This window comes from Monodelphis domestica, chromosome 1 (genome assembly GCF_027887165.1).
Source record: "Monodelphis domestica isolate mMonDom1 chromosome 1, mMonDom1.pri, whole genome shotgun sequence".
NCBI classification, from domain to species: domain Eukaryota; kingdom Metazoa; phylum Chordata; class Mammalia; order Didelphimorphia; family Didelphidae; genus Monodelphis; species Monodelphis domestica.
The window spans coordinates 35247718-35269764 of NC_077227.1; the positions used below are offsets into that span (position 1 = coordinate 35247718).

Below are 22047 nucleotides of genomic sequence, written 5' to 3' on the forward strand. Positions count from 1 at the left end.
AGGTCCCCTAAGGCGGGGCCCCTTGGCCGGGATATCGACGTCCCCAGCTCAGTGTCTGGAAGCCCTGAGCCCAAATCCAGCCTCAGACGCTTGCAAGCTTCAGTTTCTTCATCTGTAAAATGGGGATGGTCACACCACTACCCCTGGCCAGGGTGTTGTGGGAATCAAATCAGATCACCCTTAAGGCAGTGCTGGGCAAATGGTCGGGTGAGGGAGCTCCCATGCAAGCGTTTATACAGTAGGCCAATTGACAGTTTAATCAACTAGGACCAGACAAGGGTCGGGGAAGGCGAAGGCCGGGCAGAAGCCTAGCGCCCATCCTTCAGGAAACACGTTTGGGGCACTGTCTCAGCTCTCCAGGGACCACTGATCACCCAAGCAGCCCTCGATTCAGGCAACTGGGTCGTCTCCATCGGGAACTCCTCGCTTCGAAACTATCTCCACTAGGCACTATCAACCACTCACTCCTCCTCTGCGACTGAAATGGTTTGGGAGCCTCACGGAGAAACAGAGAAGTTTAAAGGATCAGGCTCATTCTCTGCTCATCACAGAGCACATCCTCCCATCATTCAACAGCATTTCATTTTTAGACACGATTTTACATTTTCCATTCAATCCCATGCTAATGGGACCCCTGGATAGCAAGAGATGGAATCCAGACAAGGGGGTTAGGTGGGGTGCATAGGATGCTGGGCTTGGAGGCAAGAAGCCTCGAGTTCAAATCCTGTCTTGAACACGCTTGTCACCCCAGACAAGCCACGTTAATCTCTCTGGCAGCCTCAGTTCCCTAACCTCTGCGGTGGGAAGGATAATAGCATAGGAAAGTATACCCACCTTAAAGCAAAGTAATTAGTGAGCTATGATTAATCCAGTCATTTCCAATCCTTTTTTCCCCCTTTTGCTCCTGACAGAATTCTTTAGTGATAGGACTCAGAAGACATGAACTTGAGAAGGGAAGAGGCCCAGGCTCTGTCCACTCCGCAGCATGAATCAGATTTCACAGCACCAGGTCATCTAGATCTATGGGGCTGTGACACTGCGTTTGTTATGTTTTTGTTGTTCTGCAATCTATTTTGGTTTTTCTTTTCTTCAAAGACTTTTCTCACCCCCCCCCCCCCCAGGTCTGGATTATTCAATCACTACCTTAAAAGTAGATTTTCCTGAAGAAGTAGGAAACAATCTTTTTCTTTGCATATAGAAACGTTTTGTTTGGTTGTGAAAGATTTGGAATTTAAAAAAGAAAAAAGTATCAGAACTGTCATCATTTGGTTGCGGGGAACAGTTTATCTAACCTAATCTAATTTTCAGACTGTTGGAATGAAAAACCCATTTTTACAGAACAGTAAAAATTGCTTGAAATAAAAGGATATAAGGATTGTTTGACAGGCCAGCATTTAGGAGTTACAGCAGAAAAGTGTGTCCATATGTCCCATGGAGCACTTGTTTAATAACCCTGAATGGCAGTAATAAGACCACCAGGCAAACTTCTCTAGGGGGAAAAAATAGGGAACCTGATGTTTAGAAAGCCCATACTTAACTTCAAGAATTGTTCAAAGGAGTTGGCTATTGACATCTAGCTTTGTACACAAACTAAGTAATATATGGATATCATAAAATTTTCAGTAGTTTAGTAAAACATAATAGGGAGGCAACTAGGTGGCTCAGTAGATAAAAAGTCATTCCTGGAGATGGAAGGTCCTGGATTCAAATGTAGCCTCAGATACTTCCTAGCTGTGTGACTGGACAAGTCACTTATCATTGCCATGGCTCTTCTGCTTTGGAACTGATACTCAGTATTGATTCTAACAAGACAGAAGGTTAGGGTTTTAAAAAACAAAAGAAAATGGGTCTTTAGCTGATATTGATGGGGCAACAGAATTAACTACAAGAGAAAAATGAAATATAGTCAATTGTTTACATATATAATACAGTGAATGCAACAATGAGGAACAGAACATAGTACCAATTAATCTAAAGATATTTAAAAATATTAAAGAGAATGCCAAAATTTGTATTATAATTGATGAGGCATTTATAATTTTGAAGTTAATCATCCTAATGATTTATCTCTAAGGCACTGTTTATTCAGCTCATCAGAAATATTATGTTGCTTTAAAAGAATTGCTGTCAACCATAGCAGTGTATTTCTCATATATCATTGTCTGCTTTAAATGAGTGTGGTTTTAATATCTGAAAGCAAACTAAATCACATTTTATTCTCATGGTGCTGATGCATTCGGAAGAAAGTCTAGAATAGCTAAAAATTAGAAAATTCTTCAAAAATCATCATTTGCACTATTTAAACCAGTTGCAATGATTGCTTGATGATTCAGTATTCAAGATATCCTCTTCATTTCCCATCTGGTTGTACTTGTTTAGATTTTTCCATCATGACCCCCAGAACACATATCATTAGTATCTCTCCTAATTAGAGGGCTAACATGGAGAGGTCCTTCTAAAACCTTCATATTAAGGAGGGCATCCAAGCCAGCCATCTCTTCATTTCCCATTTGGCTGCATTGCTCTAGGCTTCTCCAGCTTCCTTTTGTATCTTCTCCCCCCTACCCTTATAAGCTCCTTGATGAGATTGTCTTCTTTTTCATATCTGCATCTCCAGCACTTAGCACACAGTATAGCACATAGTAGAAGTTTGGTAAACATTTATTGAGTGATGATAATTGAAATAAAAAAGCTAATTTTAAAATATTTTTGGATAAAGTATATCCTCTTTTATCACCAAACTAATAAAAATCAAACTGAGCAAGAAATTGCTAAAGAATTTGAAAATGAAATTGTTAACATTTGTTGAGTACTTGGGCCTAGATGGCTGGCATGTATACTGACTGCTATGTGGGATGTATAACCTGCATTATATATACATTTTCTCTTTCTTCTCATTCTAGTTGGGCAAAGAGATTAGCTCACATTAATTTCTTGTGAGGCTTTGCTTTAATGATTGACATGCTTGAGGAATTTTCATTACTTTTCACCACACTACAGAAAAGATCAACTCACATTCAGAAAACACAAAAATTAATCAAATGTACCATAAGAGCTTTGGAAAATCTAAAGATTGGTATTGGAAAGCACCGAGTCTCCAAATGAAGTTTCAAGTAAGTTGAGGAAGTTTAAAGACATACCATCTAACAAAAAAGGAATGAATTTTAAACTCTTCCTAGGAATAAGTTGCTTGAAAATATAATCCATATTTAATTATGTTGATTAGAACCATATACTTGGCCTTTATGAAGAATTTCAGCATGAATAGCTAATAAAATCAATCTATATATATCATTTAAGTGAAAGGTTAAAATGTGAAATTGATGTGAATGATTTGGAAGATTTCAGACAGTAATATAGAATCAATGTCCCATTCTCTGAAAATATACAGAAAGCTAAAAAAAAAAAGTAACTGGCACGATACTATCAATTCTAAGGCAGAAGAGAGGCAAGGGCCAGGCAATGGGGTTTAAGTGACTTGCCCAGGGTCACAAAGCTAGGAAGTGTTTGAAGTCACATTTGAACCCAGGACCACCTGACTTCAGGCTTGGTTCTCAATCCACTTTGCTGCCCCCATTTATTAGATTTAATGACAGTAAATTTGTCAGGGAAAGAGATGGCAAATTGGGAACCAATTCTGTTTATCAAACCATGGTTGAGTTGCAACTGTACATTGGCTACTGCTACAAGAGTTTGGCAAAAATCAACAAGAATATTCTGTGAGAATCAACTGGTTATTTGGAATTTACAATAAAGTGTTGTATATTTGATAGTTGTGAACTGTCCTATATATACATCCTTTGCCAACAAAATTTACAATAAACTTGTGTATATGCATACACACATACATGCATTTCCCCCCAGAGAGCCAGCTGTGAGACATTGTTTCCCATCATGCCACTGACAAGTGTCTTCTTCCCCAGGACTAAAAGTTCTTGAGTAACTCAACATGAAATTTAAATCCAAATATGAAGTTTTACAAGCACCTATGTTCTTGCCACAAGCCTAGGATCACAACTACAAAATGGAGAGATCCTAGTGAGGTAGCAGTTCATCTGAAACAGCAATTGAGCTTTTTTAGTGTGCTGCTATGGATTCTGTATTGTAAAGACCTTGGTGGCTGCCCTGCCCTCCAGAGGATGGATGGAGTGTTGGGTCTAAAATCAGGAAGACTGGGAGTTCCTAGAGCAGGGACCCTGGGGTAAATGGCGCAACCTGCCTGCTTCTGATCCCTCCATGGCAAAAATGGGGGGGAAATAATAGTTCCTATTTCACAGGGTCATTGTAAGATACTTAACATTATCAGCATAGATTAGGCACTGTATAAAGGCTCCCTCCCTCCTTGCTAAATGAAACCACAGGAAAGGGTTAAATCCCCACCCACCCACCTCATCCAAATGCGGCCCATAATAATGGCCAGAAGCTGCCTTTTCTCCAAAGAGGGATATCTGAGTAACTAGGCACTGGCTTCTCAGGGATCCCCCTCCCTCCAACCTAAGACTCCCCATCATTTGTTCCCCAGGGCTGTGCTCCTCATTCCCTCCCCAGTGCCTGGTCCTGGTAAACAGCTTTCCCAAACCCTGAAGATCTGCCTGGTTTCTGCACGTCCAATCAATCTCCTCTACCCGTGCCCTTCCCCCTCCCCCCCCCCCCCCCCAGCGGTCCTCCTCCCTGGCCACTCCTATAGACAGTTTATCAAAGCTGGCTTGGCTCCCTTTCTCTGCAGCCTGTGCGGTACCCAGGGATCCTGAAATGAATCAGCAGTGCCATGGCAACGGAAGTCTTAGGCTAGAGCCGCACCGAGTGAGGCAGGAGAAATTAATCCTGCAGCCTGAATTCCAGGCTTGTCCACCCACACCTGCAAGGACGCATTCAGAAACTCTGGGCACCCTCCCATCAGTTTAAGGGTTTCCAGCAGGGCGGCGAGGAAGAAAGGGCTCCAGAAGAGGGGAGGTGAGAACTTGAGGAAGAATAGTGTTTAGCCTGATGGAGATTTACAGTGCATCCATAGCAGATTTTGCCCATTAGAAGGGAATGTGCAAGACAAACGATGAGACTTGCTCTCTGCACACCGTCAGCAGACTTAAGGGCTGACTGGAAGCTGGCAGAGGCAAATCTAGAGATGATGTAATAAAGCATCTTCCAGCAGTTGTCCAGAAGAAATGGGCAGATTCAGGAGAGAGGTCCCCCCACCCCCACCAGCAGGCTTCAAGGAAAGCCCGTTTGATTTGTTAGATAGGTTTCTCAGAGGCTTTTTCCAGGTCTGGGTTGGACAAGCCCTGGAGCAGAGCCTGTCTCAGCTGAGTGCTGTGTGAACCCAACCAACTCCCTTCACTTGGAGACTGAATGAGGGCTGGTTCAGATCTCACAAAGGTTCTGTCTTGCTCTTACATTCTGTGAGTGCAGAATGTGAACAAGGAGATGGAAGCCGAGTAACACTATTATGTGCTGGCCAATCAGAACCCTGCAACTTGCAGCCATCTCACTTCAAGCAAACCTATTATTCAATTTCTGGCTTTAACAAAAAGCTCCAGGATGATTCACTTGGCAAAATCTTCACAATAGGATTTCTTCAAATCTGTTTTTTCTTTACCTCCAGAGAACAGCACACAGTAGGTCCTGAACAAAAGCTTTCTGAAAGCGTGTTGAATTGCAAGTGATCTACTTGTGATGATCAAAAAAACCGCATCAGAATGGTTGTGAAAGGACTTCAAGTCCACTGTCCAAATCAGTCGTTATCAGTCATATTAGAAATGACGTGCAGAAAATTGCATTTCCTGCCAGACTTGTTGATTGCTCTTCGGGTAGACTTTGATTTTTCCTTTGTTATAATAGCCTATCAGGGCAGACGAGGGAAATCTTCATCAGGGCATGACCAGCCTAAAAATGTTATTGATTACATTATCAGAAATACTACCTAAAATTCTAGCGATCATAACGAGACAGGTAATTCTCTAAAGAGAATGTCAGACGTAGTAGATGAAATGGTGGTCAGTTGTCTTTGGCCTCCAACCGGCTATTTCTTAGCAGCTTTCAATGGATGCTGCTGCAGAGGTACATTTGGCTACTTTAGTGTATCTTCCAGTCACTGTTCTCTTGGTACACCTGGGTAAGAGCACTCCAGTCTTACCACACTGACAATACACACCTTCGGCACCATGACCAGGTACAAGGGAAAATAGGAGTAGCGTAGCAGGGGAACACTTTGGCATGTGGAATGGACAGATCTAAGAAGTTCCAAGGGTTCCTTATTGCCTCTGGGATCAAATCCTGCTTTGTGTGGCATTTAAAGCTCTTCACAAACTGGCCCCAACAGCTTTCAAGGATCATTGTAACATTATTCAGCTGTGTGCTATCCTCTGTTCAACCAAACTGGCCTGTCTCCACCAAGATGGCCCATCTGTTGCTGCCTCTGATGCCCTTTGCCCACAATATGCTCCTCACATCTGCCCCTTGGCATCCCCAATGTGCCCACACCACCTGAAATTTGACTTTGATTCTGCCAGCAGCTGATATTGTCTCTTCCAAACGGCAACGTGTACATTTAACGTATGCTCATATGGATACGCGTTGTCTCCCCATACAGATCTTATGCTCCTTGAAGGTACAACATGCTCCATCTCTATAGTGCCTGATGCTTGGTAACAAATGGTCATTGATTGGTCAAGTGAGCTTTGGTTGTGGGCACAGACTCAGGAAATCTCCCAGCTTCTGGAAGGGTATGGCTGTCTTGATCCTTGAGGATCTCTGACGTGGATGTTTCTCCATCGCTTTATTGGTGCACCAGTCCTTGGGAAGATGCCTGTATCTGTACTCCATTTCCCAGAATTTGGAAGGGACACGACCCTGCCATAAGGCCTTTCTGAAGCACTATAAACAGCATTTCTGAAATAGCACCTGTATGATATTCTTCTAACTCAGCCATGGCTGAGTTCTAGAAATCAGAATCTTAAAAGTTTAGCCCTTACACAAGTAAACTCACATTCTATACTCTAAAATTAGAAAAAAGAGGTTTATAGTCCAGAGAGAATCAATGACTATTTGAGATATATATAGTCTATCTCTATATCTGAATACATAATACTCAAGTTTCTGAAATCAGAAAGGTAACACTGATTATAACAGTCCTGAAATGTCACATATGATGACTGACTTAAATTTACCTCTGCCTTGAACTCACCCTAACATAAGGCAGCATCTTCTCAGAGGCACAAATAAGGACACTTCATTATTTTTAAAATGGTTCTTTATTCATAAACTTGATGCAAGTTTACAAATTGACTTTACATTGCCAAATAATTCTGCAATGAAAATGAAATCCAAAACTAAGCATGCCAAATGCACAGCTGTCAACCTGTTATCCTTCTGAGTATTAAAGAATTCAAGAATGTATTCAATATTTTAGCCTCAGGTTTAAGGAACTTTAAAATGTTTAAAAAGAGCTCTGCCTTAACACTTAAGGCTGTTATCTGAGCAACAGGCTATCAGGACTTTATACAAATATAACCAAATAAGCAAGGAGGCTAGGATAGCTTCATCTACCTTTAATTTAAAACAAAGAACAAACAACAAACAGCATAAAAGGTAATTAAAAACAAGATATCAGAAGTAGTGCCAAGTCTTTCCAATGTGGTTTTCAAAGCTAAAAATTGGATCTCAAAGCAAATGCCTGATAAGAAAAAAACCATTTCATGTTTTAACTGACAGGTACAGACTTCTTTCCAAAAGTGCTTCATACTTAAATTATACCTTTAGTTTAAACCTGGGATAAAAAAGGTCTGTTAGTAACCAAATGGAACTGGTTCAAGTAAGGCAATCAAATGAAGACATTACACCAATCCATACCATCTTCTAAGAAAGAGAAAAAGCGTTCCCGTCATGTGTATATTTCCCATTAGTCTTTCAACATCAAAAACCACGGCTATGACTATGGCAACATTATTTGAAGATTCTTCAGAAGTGACGTCTTTTTGTATTCTGACGTATTAGAGATTTTGCTCAAGGATTTAGTTTTCTTGTGCCAATCACTTTACGAGTTCATTAGTTTACAAATGATTGCAACACCCCGTTAATAAAATGGAACGCCCCCAACGGCTTTTAGTATTTTAAATAAACTTCAAGCTTTATACTGTGGCTCCTCTTTGTAAGGTAAATTGAGCCAACAAGTAGCAGGTACAGCCTAGCAAGACTGAGGCCCCAGTAGAAATGACGAGTTCCAAGTTTTTAATTGGTGCAGGCTTGCTCTTTTCAAAAATACAACATAATCCAATTATAAGTATCTCTTGGAGAAACATTTCATATCTTCATGTAGCCATTTAAAAAAAGTGTAATGACAACACATGTGTGGGGTTTCCTATGTCATTAATTTGGCAATACTATAAATGTTTTCATTTTAGACCAGAAAAAAACCAAACCTGTGATTTTACAAGACCTGAAATCTCTAAAACAGTATTAAACAATGATTGAAACTTTACTGGCTTTAAATGAAACCATATATTGCAAGTCTTTGTCGCCCGTTATCCTTAAGGTAAGAATCTCAAACCCCACTACGATTCATAGAACGTGTGTGTGTGTGTGTGTGTGTGTGTGTGTGTGTGTGTGTGTGTGTTTGTGTGTGTACGTGTACATGTGTGTAACTTGGTACTGACTCGTCGGCTTCAGGGGTTTCACTTTCATATGAAGGGAAGATGGGAAGAAATGGACCGATAAAGGTCCCAAACTGCTCAGCCCAAGATACCTATGATGAGCAGAATGGAAAGGCTGTAACCTACACTGGATGTCAAATAACATTTTATCCACTAACAAATTTAATAGCTAAAGTCTTCAGTACTGCTGTTTATAGGGGCACTCATAGCTTATTGTCTGCCGGCAGGAATTTCGTTATAGTGACATCAGTCCAGGCAAAGAATGGTTTGTCTGCTTAGCCATCTTCCTTTGGAGGGGTGTACCAGCCTGGAAAAGGGAAAGACAGAGAGAGTTCGATGAGCTGTAGGCTTATGCTTAGCCTTTAAGAAAAGAAAGCTTAATTTCTGTCTTTACCTTTCACTTGTATTTAAACTTGCTATAAAACTTGAAGAAACCTTTGCCTGTATTGATTACAAAAGCAATGCAAAGTCCACATAATGCAAGGTAGTTAACGGCAATTGACTTTAAATTATAATGGAAAATCAAGTCTCTCTAGTATTTGGTGTTCCTAGAATCCAGGATCCCAGATTCCCAGCCTGGAGGTCTCTCCAATGTCAATCCACTACTACTGAATTTTACACACCCACACATGCCCCTTCTGAGCTTTCACATAATCATGCTAAATATACACCCTGGAATTCTTATTTATTGCTGCCAACTAACTCTCCCCCAACCCCAAAAATAAAAAAAAAAGGGATGAGTGCCAGATAATTAATATTGGATCATAAGTATAGCAAAATACAAGCTTTCTGAAGTGTCCAAAAAGAAAATGTGGGACGAATGGAGTCATCGGGGCTGAAGTGTTTAGGAGGAAAAGGCATAAGAGGAAGTCACGGTGTTAGCTGTTAGATGGTAATGGCTGGTAGCTAAGACTCCTTCCTATCCTAAAAAGTTTAAACTATATCTTCAACTACAGCATAATTTCAATCTACTTTGTGGCCCTATTTTCTATAGAATGACCACAGTCACTATGTAGGGAAAGAGCTACTTAACCTGAAAATGCGTCATAATAGGCAATACTTGTAACACAAGGGAGCGATCAGTTCTCACCAAAGTCATTTACTTGGCTCCAATGGGCATGGGTTTTGTTTAGACTTTAAAAACCCGCTACATGTGAAACGAAATAAGTTTGTTTTGTAAATACTGAACAATCCTCACTTCAACTGAAGTCAGTATGAATTTGCAAAAGGTCTAAATTAGAGAATAACTTAAGCATCTCAGGAGCTTTCAATCAATTTGCTTGATTAGTTTGGACTGGAGGTGCTGGACCAGAAGGGGAGGGTCTTGAGCGAGCGAATGGTGCACTGTCCAAGAGCCTGGGAAGGGGCTGGCCAAACCGACTTCCTAGGCACTGAGTGACAGAATCTGGGCATATTAGTAATACTAGTCTAGCACTTTGCTAAGCTTGCTATCTCCACTTTAAAGAAGACAAGAGTTCTTAAGTGGCAGAGTCTGTTCTTCAGTCTCAATCTTCCCTGTAAATGACCTGCTGTCACCTCCAGGAAAATAGAAACTCTCAGAAGGCAGGGACCATTTCTCCCTTGTCTTTGTATTCTTGGAGCCTGGCATGGGACCTTGGTACCTGAATGGAATTTTGCCTCTACTGTTTTTTTTGTCTGCACAGGTAAAACAGTTATCCTGATGACCACAAATACAAAACTGCCACCCTCTGAGTTGAAGAGGTTTTACTGAAACTGCTGCAAACAATTTTTAGAAATCCACACGATGCATGCATATAAGACCCCACAGCTCCAAAATGACATGGTAACATACCATTCTTCTCATGTATCTGTACTAGGGATTTATAGGACTGCTGAGCTCTTGCTAGATTATACTGATTCTGAAAGGAAGAGTTTTAAACACATTTTAGATCAAAAAGTTATTGAGGCAACACTTATTATAATACAACCAATGATATATAATCAACAGTGACATACAACCAATCACCAAAGACCAGCTAGCACTTAAGAGAGCACCTCAAGGTTAACAGAAATTTTATTTTACCCATTTGGCAGAAGGCTGAAAACTCTAGTTCCCAAGACCAGTAACCCAAGTCTTTATCTCATGAGTACCATAGTCTTTACCCTCCATTTCACCTTCCTCTCATCCCCTCAAAATGAGGGCATCTCCACAGTCCTTTACAAGAACTTCTACCTCATTTGTTTTTTCAAAGTGCTTTCTCTAAAACAGCACTAGAAAGTATATGGTGGAACTGGCATTATCATCCCCATTTTAGAGACGGGAAAACCGACCAAGAATTGATATGACTTGTCCAAGTTCACACAGCTTGGATTTGAACCCAGGTCTATAGACTCCCAATCCAATACAACATCCTGCTTCTGCCATTCAATAGTAACTGTCCCATTATCCTTGCGCTAGAAGCCCGAGTCAAGGTGGAGAAGAGTCCAAGAGGCCGGCACAAACTCTCATATTGGAAAGGTTCCAAGGGCTGGTCAGTGATGGCCTGAACATCCCTTGTGCCAGAACCAGCCTAGTTTGTCACCAGGAGGCTGATCTCCTTTAAGGTGACAGCCTTGGAGTCATCATAACATGAGATAAGAAGGGGTTATCTTTATGAAGAAGGTACAGAAAATCATGAAATCATGGATTCAATACAACCTTTAATTTAAAACATCCTTTTCTCTACCATTTTAAGTTGTGGCAAAAAAAAAATCTGTGAAAGAAAATGGGTACACATGAAAAAGCTACATTTTATTTCTCTGAAGTACTTACTGTTTACAACCTTTTCCTTATCTTTCTCCTCTAAACAAACCCTTTATACAAACTCATTTCCCATGTGCTATCCAAATACCATACTGTGAAGGCCTATTTCTCAACAATCCTTTTACAACACAATTTTATAACATTTAGATGAATGTAGGAACAGCTAAGTGGGGGCAGGGGATAGAATGCTGGGCCTGGAGTCAGGAAGACTCATCTTCCTGGGTTCAAATCTGGCTTCAGACACTTATTAGCTGTGTGACCCTGGCCAAATAATCTTGTTTGGCTCAGTTTCCTCCTCTGTAAAATGAACTGGAGAAGGAAAAAGGCAAACTACTCCAGTATCTTTGCCAAGAAAATCCCAAATGAGGCCACAAAAAGTCAGATATAACTGAACAAGATGACTGCAAAGACAGTATGAGTTAGTGGACAGAAAGTCAGACTTGGAGTGAGGAGAGCTTGGCTTCCAGTCCTGCTTCAGATATTTATTACCATACTGTGTGAGGCCAGGTAAGTCCCTTAACTGACCTGTGACCAGTAAATGCTTTTGAACTCTCTGGGCAGTCCAGAGCAGAGGTACTTCCATATTGGAAGAGTTTCTCATTAGGAGTTCTTTATATGAGGACATCCCAGTTCCAGTACAAAATTGTTCTTGTTAGAGAATGGTGTTCATAGGAAATCCAAATAAAGGCAAATATCATATAAGTCTTCTTTCACACACACAAAAAATCAATATATAGAAATTCTCTTTTATAAGACAGCTAAGTTAGTGATTCTTCTCTTTACAGAAGGCCTTACAACAATTAATTTTAAATAGGCACCCCCCTCTCCCACTTCTTCATCTACCCTAAGATCTATCTCACAGGATTGTTGAAAGGATCAAATGACAATAAGACTTTTCTCAGTTGACTTGAGGATCAGATGAGATAATAAAAACCAAGCACTATACAAAGGAATTATAATTATACTCAATCACTAGGGAAGAAAGACGAAGTACAGGTATCCTTTCCACATGGGAGTTGGGGGGAGGTGTTGATGAGCACAGCATCTCCATGATGAGGGAAATCTGCATGAAATGTTTTTGGACCTTCCTTTGTACCAGAGAAGTCTGAATTTTTTTCCTTTTCTTTTTTAATGGGTTGTTTACAGTACCTTATTGTAAAATTTGAGTTAAGTGGTCAAAAATTACATGGAGGTCAATGTTAAGTAAAAATGAGTCTAAATTTTTTGTAGATCATCTGCTGGATTTCCCATTTAATTTCTTATGCCAACCCATGACATATCAAAACCATGATGGGGAAAGTTGCCATGTGGAAGGGATATTATGTGGGTCTAGCCAATCCAAACCAATCTGAAACCAAATCTCTCTGATGTGAAGAAAGTCAAATGGAAAATGATTATCTAGATGTAACTTTTCAGAAGCACATGGGTTATTTATCATGAAATGGCTTATTTTGTATTCTGTACTTAAGGGGGAGGGCGAATGGGAAGGGAGGTTGGGGCAAGTCTGGACCCATTTACCTTATTAGCTCCAAACTGTACTCGGGCCTTCCCTTTGACTAAGGTGGCATTGATCTGCATGATGACCGATTCAATGGAATAGGCACTGCTCCAGCCCTGAAGAAAGAAGGAAACACATCCACAAACTTGTGGGGACAGTTCTAAGGCAACTGAGTAAATTTAACCTGACAGATATTTGTATACTATGTAAAGCTAATAGTTATCAATTACTGTAGATTACTTTTGTCATTAACAGAGGAGCAGAGTTTACAGGATGCTTGCTAGATTAATTGCTTAGCCCATTAAGTTTGTAAATAAGAAGAAAAGATCAAGTTGGATATGTTTTCAGAACCTCACAAGGCAAAAAAAGACACTATAAGTAGCTGTTATAAATAACATTATAACATTAATAGTAACTTATAATTTATGCTACAATAACATTTAATAATAGGTAACATCTAACCTCATTGAGTGGGCATCCATGCCTTACCTTATCTATGATTTAGATTAGAAAAATTAATAATTAAAAAATGTATTATAACAGGGGGCAGCTGACTAGTTCAGTGGATGGAGAGTCAGGCCTAGAGACAGAAGGTTCTGGGTTCAAATTTGAAGACACTTCCTAGCTGTGTGACCCTGGGCAAGTCACTTAACTCCCATTGCCTAGCCCTTACCACTCTTCTGCCTTAGAATCACAGTATTGATTCTAAGACAGAAGGTAAGGATATAATAATAGTAACAACAACAATAACATTTACAAATAACTGAAAACTAAAACAAACCTTTAATGTTTGCTTTGTTTTCAGAGACCTTGCTTACTCCTATACAACGGAGCACAAAAGCTTCTAGGCCAGGCCCTGTTGGTACCCCAGAAGATCTGGCCAAGATAAGTAAAGAGAAACTCCTCCCCTGAGGGCCTTTGTTGCTCTTAGCTGCCTGGTTGCCAGGGCAGAGAGGTCAGAGGTCAGGCTGTACTGACATAACCCCTCTAGGCCCTTCAAGGACCGCTTTTTCATCTCTCACTAGTGTGCCTTAAGGTTCCACACTTACCATGCTGGAGCTTTTTTGAAGGATATCTAATTAAAACTATTCAAATCTTATCCTGTATGTAAAAAGAAATGTAACACAAAATACATTTACCTGTTTTGTGAGAAGCTCCATGCATAATGCACCACCACCCAACACATACCTTAAAGAGAAACTAAGAGTCAGACCTAATTCTTTATGTTGACATTTCTTTTTACCTCTATTAAAATATCCTAAAATCCCTTTTGGCTAAGCCCCTATATTTACACCACAGCCTTGGAGCTATCCTTGGTCTGAACTTTCACAACAGGCTAAGGCAAACATTTTACACATGGGCTCCTTAAATAGCATTAAATTTTACCTTTTGGCATCATTTAATGAAGTTTCAGCTTTTTCTTCTCTGTAAAATCTGTCCTCTTCCTATTGATCCTTCTTATAATGTCATCCTCTTCTATTTACTTTCCTATTCTCCCATCTAGTTTTAGTCACTTGCCTCTATTCTGATTTGTCCTTTCCAAGCCCTTAATTCTCTCCAGTTCTCCCTTCTGGCCCCGAGGAACTCTCTCAAATCAAAGCAAATCTCTAGGAAACCAGCTTGCAAAGCACTTGAGGAAGAAGCCTGGCATCATGGACAAGGCACTAGACCCAAGTTAGGAAGACCTGGATGGAAACCCTAAGTCAAACACACCACCACATCCTATGTGCTTTGGCCTTCTTATCTGAAAAAGGATCTTCAAGTTCCCTTCCAGGTCCAAGGCCAATGGTCTAGACCAGTGATGGTGAATCTATGGCAGCATGAATGCCAAAGATGGCATGCAGAGAGCTCTCTGTGGGCACACAGCCACCCTCCCCCTCTCTCCCTTCCCCAGAGTTCATTACTAGAAAGGCAGAGGGACTCAGACAGAGCTGTTCTCCTTCCCCTTTCCACTGTGCCTGATGGCATTTTTCATATCCCTGCCCCTCTGCCAGCAACCAATGAGAGCACACAGGATAAGGTGGGCAGCTCACAGGCGGCAGAGCTAGAGGGGAGCACAGCATTTGGGCCACTCCCCTCCCCCTCTATACTCACAGAGGACATTTCTCACTTCACCCGCCCTTCCATCCAGCAGGCCAATGGGAGCACTTCCTCCCTCCCCTGGTAGAGTAAAAGGGTACAAGGTACCCCTGGCATGTGGGGGGGGGGGGTACGGGACTTGCTCTGGGGTTGGGTTAGGGGAAGAGCCTGGGACACCATCTCCAAAAGGTTCACACCATCACTGGCTTAGGTTCTCGTGCTAGGCCTTGCCCTGTCAATTCTTGTCTTAAAAACATTTAAGGACTATCCACTGCCTGAGCATCACCTCTAGGCTCATTGAGCAGGCATCCAGGAACAGAGCCATTCCAGGTTGCCCTCTCCCACACCCTGGAATGTCCTTTGGCCTTCCCAGGATTTTGCCCATTCTCCAAGTCTATCTAAAGCCTGACTTCCCCAGGGCCTCCTTTCTTTCTCCTCTGAACACTCAACATAGACGCAGGAAGACTGTGGGGCAGAGAAATTTGAGAATTGGATCCAATCCTGACTAGAGGCCAGGAAGCCTTGGGCCTAGCATTCTCCTGGTCAATGAGCAGCAGAGAGACTTTTGTCAGCTCCCTTCAACCCTCTAATTCCAGATGCTCTGGCAGTACAATGAGGGGGCTAAGTGAGATTATTCCTCCATTTCTTGAAAGTCTAAGATTTTTTCCAATTTCATGGGTCACCTTGTTATGCAGCTTTTTGTATATATGAACTTTTCCCCAATGGGATTTTTTAAATTCTCAGAGGCCAAAGTCTTAGTCTTAGATTTCTTTAGATTCTCCACAGGGCCTATTCCTTGGCCTGGAATATAAGCCAGAACCCCCTATTTAGGGAGTTCATTATCCATGAAGTTTAAAAAGCTCATCACATATGGATCATTTATTTTAAGAAAGGGAAGCCTGAATTTTTGGAACAAAAAACTGAGCAAATCAATGTGTAGTGCATGAATAACTTGAGTAGGGGGAGCTTCCAATGCAAATAAAAAACAAAACGGGTCTGATGCAATCATCCCATACCCTTTCCATAAAGCCCTCATAGAACAACAGAAAACAACTGAAGCATTTTTTTAGGGTTAATGACAATATTTGGGAAAAGCTCAGAGTTTTAGGAAAATGGATGGGCTAATTAGAGATTGTCATTCCAGCACTGGTGAATGATGACCATGAAGCTCTTTTCTTTCTGGGTCTCTCCTTTCTCTGAACTCCCAACCTCATTACTTTGTATCATTTAGAATTTACAAGTTTTAAGAAAGATGTAAGGTGGAAGTCTCCCTGGTCAGGAAATGGGGAGGGGTGGGGGAGAGAGAGAGAGAGAGAGAGGGAAAGCAGAGGTTGAGAAGAAAACTCATTAAATACTTCTCTGCAAGAGGAAGCAGCTGGTGACAGAGGGAAGAACTGTATCAAGGGTCGGGAGATCTGAGTATGGATGCTAGCTTTACTACTTAGTAGTATCCATGTAACCATAGGTGGTTTTCTTACTTGGGGACCACAGCTCCTTTGCTGAGGAGTAGTTTCTAAGGTTTCCCCTAACACTTTAAGCATTTCCTCTGTGTTGCTCTCCTTCTCTTGGCTTTGGTCTCCTCAAGTGTAAAATGAGGGGAAGAGGGGCAGGAAGTAGACTAGAGGATCTCAGTCTACAGCTTAAGATTCTCCCTGTGACCTATGTCTTATGTAGCTCCTATCTCTTCCAGTTCTTCATAAGCATTCAAGGACAGTAGAAGAGGAGAAAAAGTCCCAGTGTTCCCTCAGTGGCTCAGCATTAACATACTGTCAACCACCACAACACATAGCTCCACCAAAAACTTTGAAATAAGTATGATAGCAGCAACCCAAGAAGACTAAGCTCAGTTCAAGGGGTGTAGACATTCCATTTAAGATAAACTGTATCCTTGGGCAAATTTAGGGAAAGGAAGAGCTGGTCAGCCTTGCTCCCCAACTGCCTTGGTTTGGGTAAGTAGATAATGGAAACCTAGAATCAGCACCAGCAGTCCAACATTTAAAGGATGATAATGTTATTCAAATCAATCACATAGCAGATAAGCAAACTGGGCTGTGCCAAGCTTTTACTATGGTGCCAACTACTGATTACTATGTAATGTCTGGCAATGATGGGGTTAATCACAATCCTGGACCTTTTATCTGTCCAGATGGCTAGAAGGAACCGGGGCTCAGTAAGAAGGCTATTCTCCACCCAGCACGACCCAACATGGCCTCCCAAAGGAGAAACAAAGTCCACTAGCAGTTCACTGAGGATCACCTCCTAAGCTTTGAATAATCAGGTGACTACAATGAAAGACTGAGGACAGCAAATACTGTCTGTAGGCCAGCTAATGGCTCCCCTGGCTTTATCCCATTTTGCTGATCCTCTAACCTTGTGAGGCTAAGAACTCTTATCTTCATTCTTCATTTTTCAGATGAGCAAATTGGGGCTTAGGGAGACTAAGTGATTTGCCCAGGATCCCAGGACTCTGAGGCATGATTCCTATCTCAGCCAGAATACTTTCCACTTCTAAACTACTCAACAAGGCTCTGGGAAAAGGATGACTGGCACATGGTCCAAGGCAGGCTATGTTCTTGGGCCAGGGCCAGAGGGGGATGTGACTGAATAGATGGAAAAACCCACAAATGTACATATACACACTGATGAGCCAAACAAGTGGGGAGAAAATGCTTCCTCTGTAGTGCCCTGCCTTTTTTTACCCTTTGATTGGCAAAGACCATCCTGGTTAGTCAGCAAAGCTCTGGTGGAGATGTGGCTTTAAAGTGACACTGAGGGATGAGACAGCTGTATACAGAGAAAGTGGGGGTGTACCACTTAAAGCGGAGGAGAAAGTGAAACATGATGAAATGATGTGCTGCTGCTCCACACTGGTCAGAAGGTCCAGGCTGTAGAGCCAAGACTACCTGGGTAGCAAAAAAGTCCACCTTCTGAGCCTGGCGAGCAGAGCTGGGTGGCGAGTGCGCCTTCCCCTCCTCACTCACCAGGTTCCCCTCCCACCTGGTGTAGAGCCTTCTCCAGGGCAGGCTTTGCCTTCAGTTTTTTCTCAATGTCTCCTTCCTGCACTGAGTAATGATGGTTCAAACTAAAAACATGGCCTTCTTGTTACTGAGTCCTGAAGATACATCATTTTAATACTAGATCCAGCCTTCCCCATTGAGCCCTTCAAGGAGCATTTAATACAGTCCCACTAATGCAAGGTGCTGGGGAGATAAAGATATCAGACAATAGTCTTTGATGACAAGGAGCTATAACTGAGGAGGAGAGTAAGGTAGATCCACACCACAGAAAGACAACTTAGAAAATAAGGTGGTCTGAAGGAGAGGGCAAGAAGTGTTGGTTGTGGCTGTGGGTTGAGAAGGAGGGGCCCTGAATTAATCCTCTGCTTAAGGAGAGCTGGGCAATGGGTACAAGAGGCAGAAAGGCAGGATCCATGTAAGTCACTGTGAACATGATGACATATGAGTATAGAACAAGAATAAGAGGAAAAACGCTAGATCTGTTCAATTCAAGCCAAATTCTAGAGGCCCTTGAATGCCAGGCTCCTAGCACATGGGGTGATTCACAAGGGAGTCACACAAGGTTTCGGAGCAGGGAAACAGCATGCATATGTTGGTGCTTTAAGGAGACAACTTTGCCATTCCCCAAAGGACAGGAAAGTGGTTAAAGTTCAAATGGATCTCAAAAGAACAACAGTATAAACCATGAACTGGAGAAACAGACCTAAATCACTAATGGTAAGAGAAATATAAATCAAAACAACTCTGAGGTTTCAAATGATGCCCAGAAAAATGGACAAGATGACAAAAGTTGGAACTAGGCAGTCCTGGAGAGGCTCTACAAAGACAGGGACATTAGAATGTTATTAGTGGAACCACATTCTGAGCAAAAGATCACAGGGCTGGTGGTCCAATAAGAGAAGGTCTGATATCCCCACATACTTAAAGTAACACCTTTTAAAGTAAGAAAGGCCTGGGGAACGGCTATGTAAATTGTGGCAAACGGATGTAATAGATTATTACTGAACTGTGGAGGTTGGTAAATGTGAATATAGGGAGGAATGGGGAAGACTAAGATGAACTTGAGAACCAAATAGAAAAAAAGGACAAAAATGGAAGAGTAATTTCTCTATGATGATAGAGCTTGGTTCCACAGAAGAGTCCTAAGAATGTCTTTCCTTCTTCCCCTTCTTTGTGGATGGGAGAGGCAGTCTATTAGGCAGTCTTGATGAATTGCCTCTTCCCCTTGATTCCCTTTCTTGGTTATAAGATCTATCTCTAGAGGTACTGAAGGCAACAAAAACAAATAAACAAATAAATAAATAAAGATTGCTTTGGGAAGAAGAGGAAGGATTAGAGAGGGAGAGTTTGGAAGGACAGACAATTGGGAGGCTCTTAAAATAATCTAGGCAAGAGGTATTAAAGAAAAGAAAATATGGTGGTGATAGTATTGGTGAAAAGGAGAAAACTGATCCTGAGGAAACTAAAGAGGTAAAACAAACATGCCGTGGCAATGGAGTGGATATCCAGCATCATTCACTCCAGCTGATATGTAGCTGATCAATCAATAAACATGTTTCTTAAGTCTTTACTCTGTGCTTGGCACTGGGGAACAAAGAAAGGCCAAGTCACTGCCGACCTGCCCCCCTCTAGCCCCTGCTCTTAAGGAATGTCCACTAGACCTAGGGAGAGAGAGTGGAAATACGTAGGTACAAACAAGATATTTCACATACAAAGGACAGGATGATCATCTGAAAGGGGAAACCAGGAAAGATCTCCTGACAAAAGGGGGCATTTTAAGCTGAAACTTGAGGGAAGCTAGGGACAGACACTAGGAGATGGAAGGGACCAACACAAAGGCATGGACCCATATGGAGAACTGAATTCAAGAGTGGCCAGATCCCAGAGTGTATAAAGGAAATACGGTAGAAAGGAAAGGGAGGAAAGGGGCAGGCTTTGAAGGGTTTTAAATACCAGAGGACTTTATGTTAGACCTTAGCTAGGTAATGGGGAGCCCCTGGAACCCCTCAAGCAGAGGATCAACATAGCAATAGAGCAGAGCATACTGGTGTGGAGAGGAGACCTGAGGTAGAGATGAATATACTGGAGGGGAGAGGTGCAAAGGGCCTCTCGGAGGGTTGTGGGCATATGAATGGAGAGAAGGGGACACATATGAAAGGCTATGAAGGTAGAAACTAAGTAAGAGTGAATGGATGATACCAAAGTTGGGGGTCATCATGCCTGGAGAGATGATGGTACCGTCAGTGTGCTAGGGAGTTTTGAAAGGGGGAAGGTTTGGAGGAAACATAATGAGTTCTATTTTGGACATGGGGTGTCTGAAAGTCCTACGTCCAGACTAAGATGTCCAAAAGGCAGCTGAAGATGTGTGATGGTAAGGATAAGCATGGGAATTTGGGACTCATTCACACAGAGATGAACACTGGGGAAAAAAGGGAGGGGAGGGGGAGTGGGCACTAGGTGGCAGCATCTGGCATGGGGTGCCTTAGATGCGCAATGGCTTAGGCAGTGAAAGCACCTGCCAGGCCTGAGCCACACAGCTCCCTCCCTCTGGGACCCATCGCAGCCTCCAGCACCCCCCAACCCATGGTAACCATGTGTGACCACAAGGCCATGATCAAAAATGCAGACATGTCGGAGGAGATGCAGCAGGACTCTGTGGAGTGTGCCACCCAGGCCCTGGAGAAGTACAACATAGAGGAGTTTGACAAGAAGTGCAATCCCACTTGGCACTGCAATGTGGGGAGGAACTCTGGCAGCTACATGATGCATGAGACCAAGACTTCATCTACTTCTACCTGGGCCAGGTTGCCATTCTCCTGTTTAAGTCTGGTTAGAGCATGGCCTGTGCTTCCCGCCCAGAGAGCCATCTAAATCTAAATCACAAGGACTGCAGCCTAAATTCCAAATACCAGAAACTGAACTATCTTCAGCATTGCCATGGGAACACCTTGAGCTTTAAGCCTTTATTTGTGTTGTTATTGTACAGGGCATCCTATGTACTAGTTTGTTGTGGTTATAAAACAATTAACAAAACAACACACACAGTTGATGTTGATGAGATGATGAGGCTGACAAGTAAGAGTGCAGAGTGAAAAGAAAAGGAAACCCATGCCAGAGCCATGGGGGACTCACAGCGTTGAGTCGGCCCAACTCTATCAGAAGAGTATAAAATATCTTATCAGCTATTTTGCTAAAATCTAGATTGAGTTACAGCTACAGCATTCTCCACCCGAACTGGTTTTAGTAATCCCATTCAAAAAGAAACGAGAGGAGTAGAGTTATGACCTGTTGCTTATGAATCCACATTGACTTTTGGTAATCATCATTTCCTTCTCTGGATGCTCACCAACCAACTGGGAATGAATCATTCTCAAATTTTTCCAGGAATTTAAGTCAAGTTTACCAGATTATGAGTTTACAGACTATGTCCCCTTCCTTTTCCTGTTTACTTTTTTAGAATTGGGACATTTGCCTTTCTTCCTGCGGCTCTGCAGTACTTCTCTCATTTTCTCTTGACTGCCAACAGTACTAACAACTGCCCCATATGCCCCGTTCTTCCAGTAGTAGAGGATGTAATTAATTTGGTTTTTTAATTCTACTTTGAAGGATGAAAAGTGATACACCTCAATTCTTCAGCAAAGCCCTCCTAGATGACCCCTACCGTCTTGGCTTTCCTGCTAACCCTGACAATTTAATTTCCTCTAACACTTTTGATAATTAATTAGCAATTGCATTTAGATTTCTCTTATACTCTTATACTTATATTCTTAAGTGATTTAATTATCAATAGTTCTGAGTTGGAATTTTGGTTTTTTTTTATCTCTGTATCACTTAAAGTGGCTAAAAAAGTGTCTTCTATGCAAATGAATGGAAAAAATTAGACTTCAAAGTACAAATTTTAGAGAATAAATTACTCTCACATTTATTCCTAGTCCTCACTGAGAAGCTAGTGGATATACAATCTATTATTTTCCCCATCCATGTCTCTCCTCACATGATCCATTTATACATAGATCATATGAACTCCCAGCTGAAAAGCAAGAT

At 41.7% G+C, this 22047-nt stretch overlaps 1 protein-coding gene and 1 pseudogene across 2 annotated transcripts in view; one reads left to right on the top strand and one right to left on the bottom strand.

The window, feature by feature from the left end:
- Window positions 1-7228: 7228 nt before the first annotated feature.
- The window catches only part of UBE2Q2 (ubiquitin conjugating enzyme E2 Q2), a 74538-nt gene continuing 59719 nt past the window's right edge, over window positions 7229-22047 (bottom strand). Inside the window, exons 10-13 of one of the 2 annotated variants that reach the window (XM_056796985.1) lie at window positions 14047-14095; window positions 12928-13023; window positions 10459-10525; window positions 7229-8952 (exon numbers count right to left, since the gene is read on the bottom strand). In XM_056796985.1, coding sequence (XP_056652963.1) covers window positions 8921-8952; window positions 10459-10525; window positions 12928-13023; window positions 14047-14095 — 244 coding nt within the window. In that variant the 3' untranslated portion in view covers window positions 7229-8920. The remainder of the gene's footprint in view (window positions 8953-10458; window positions 10526-12927; window positions 13024-14046; window positions 14096-22047) is intronic. The other variant, XM_056796994.1, reaches the window with a different exon arrangement.
- LOC100012348 (dynein light chain 1, cytoplasmic-like) lies at window positions 20566-21031 on the top strand (annotated as a pseudogene).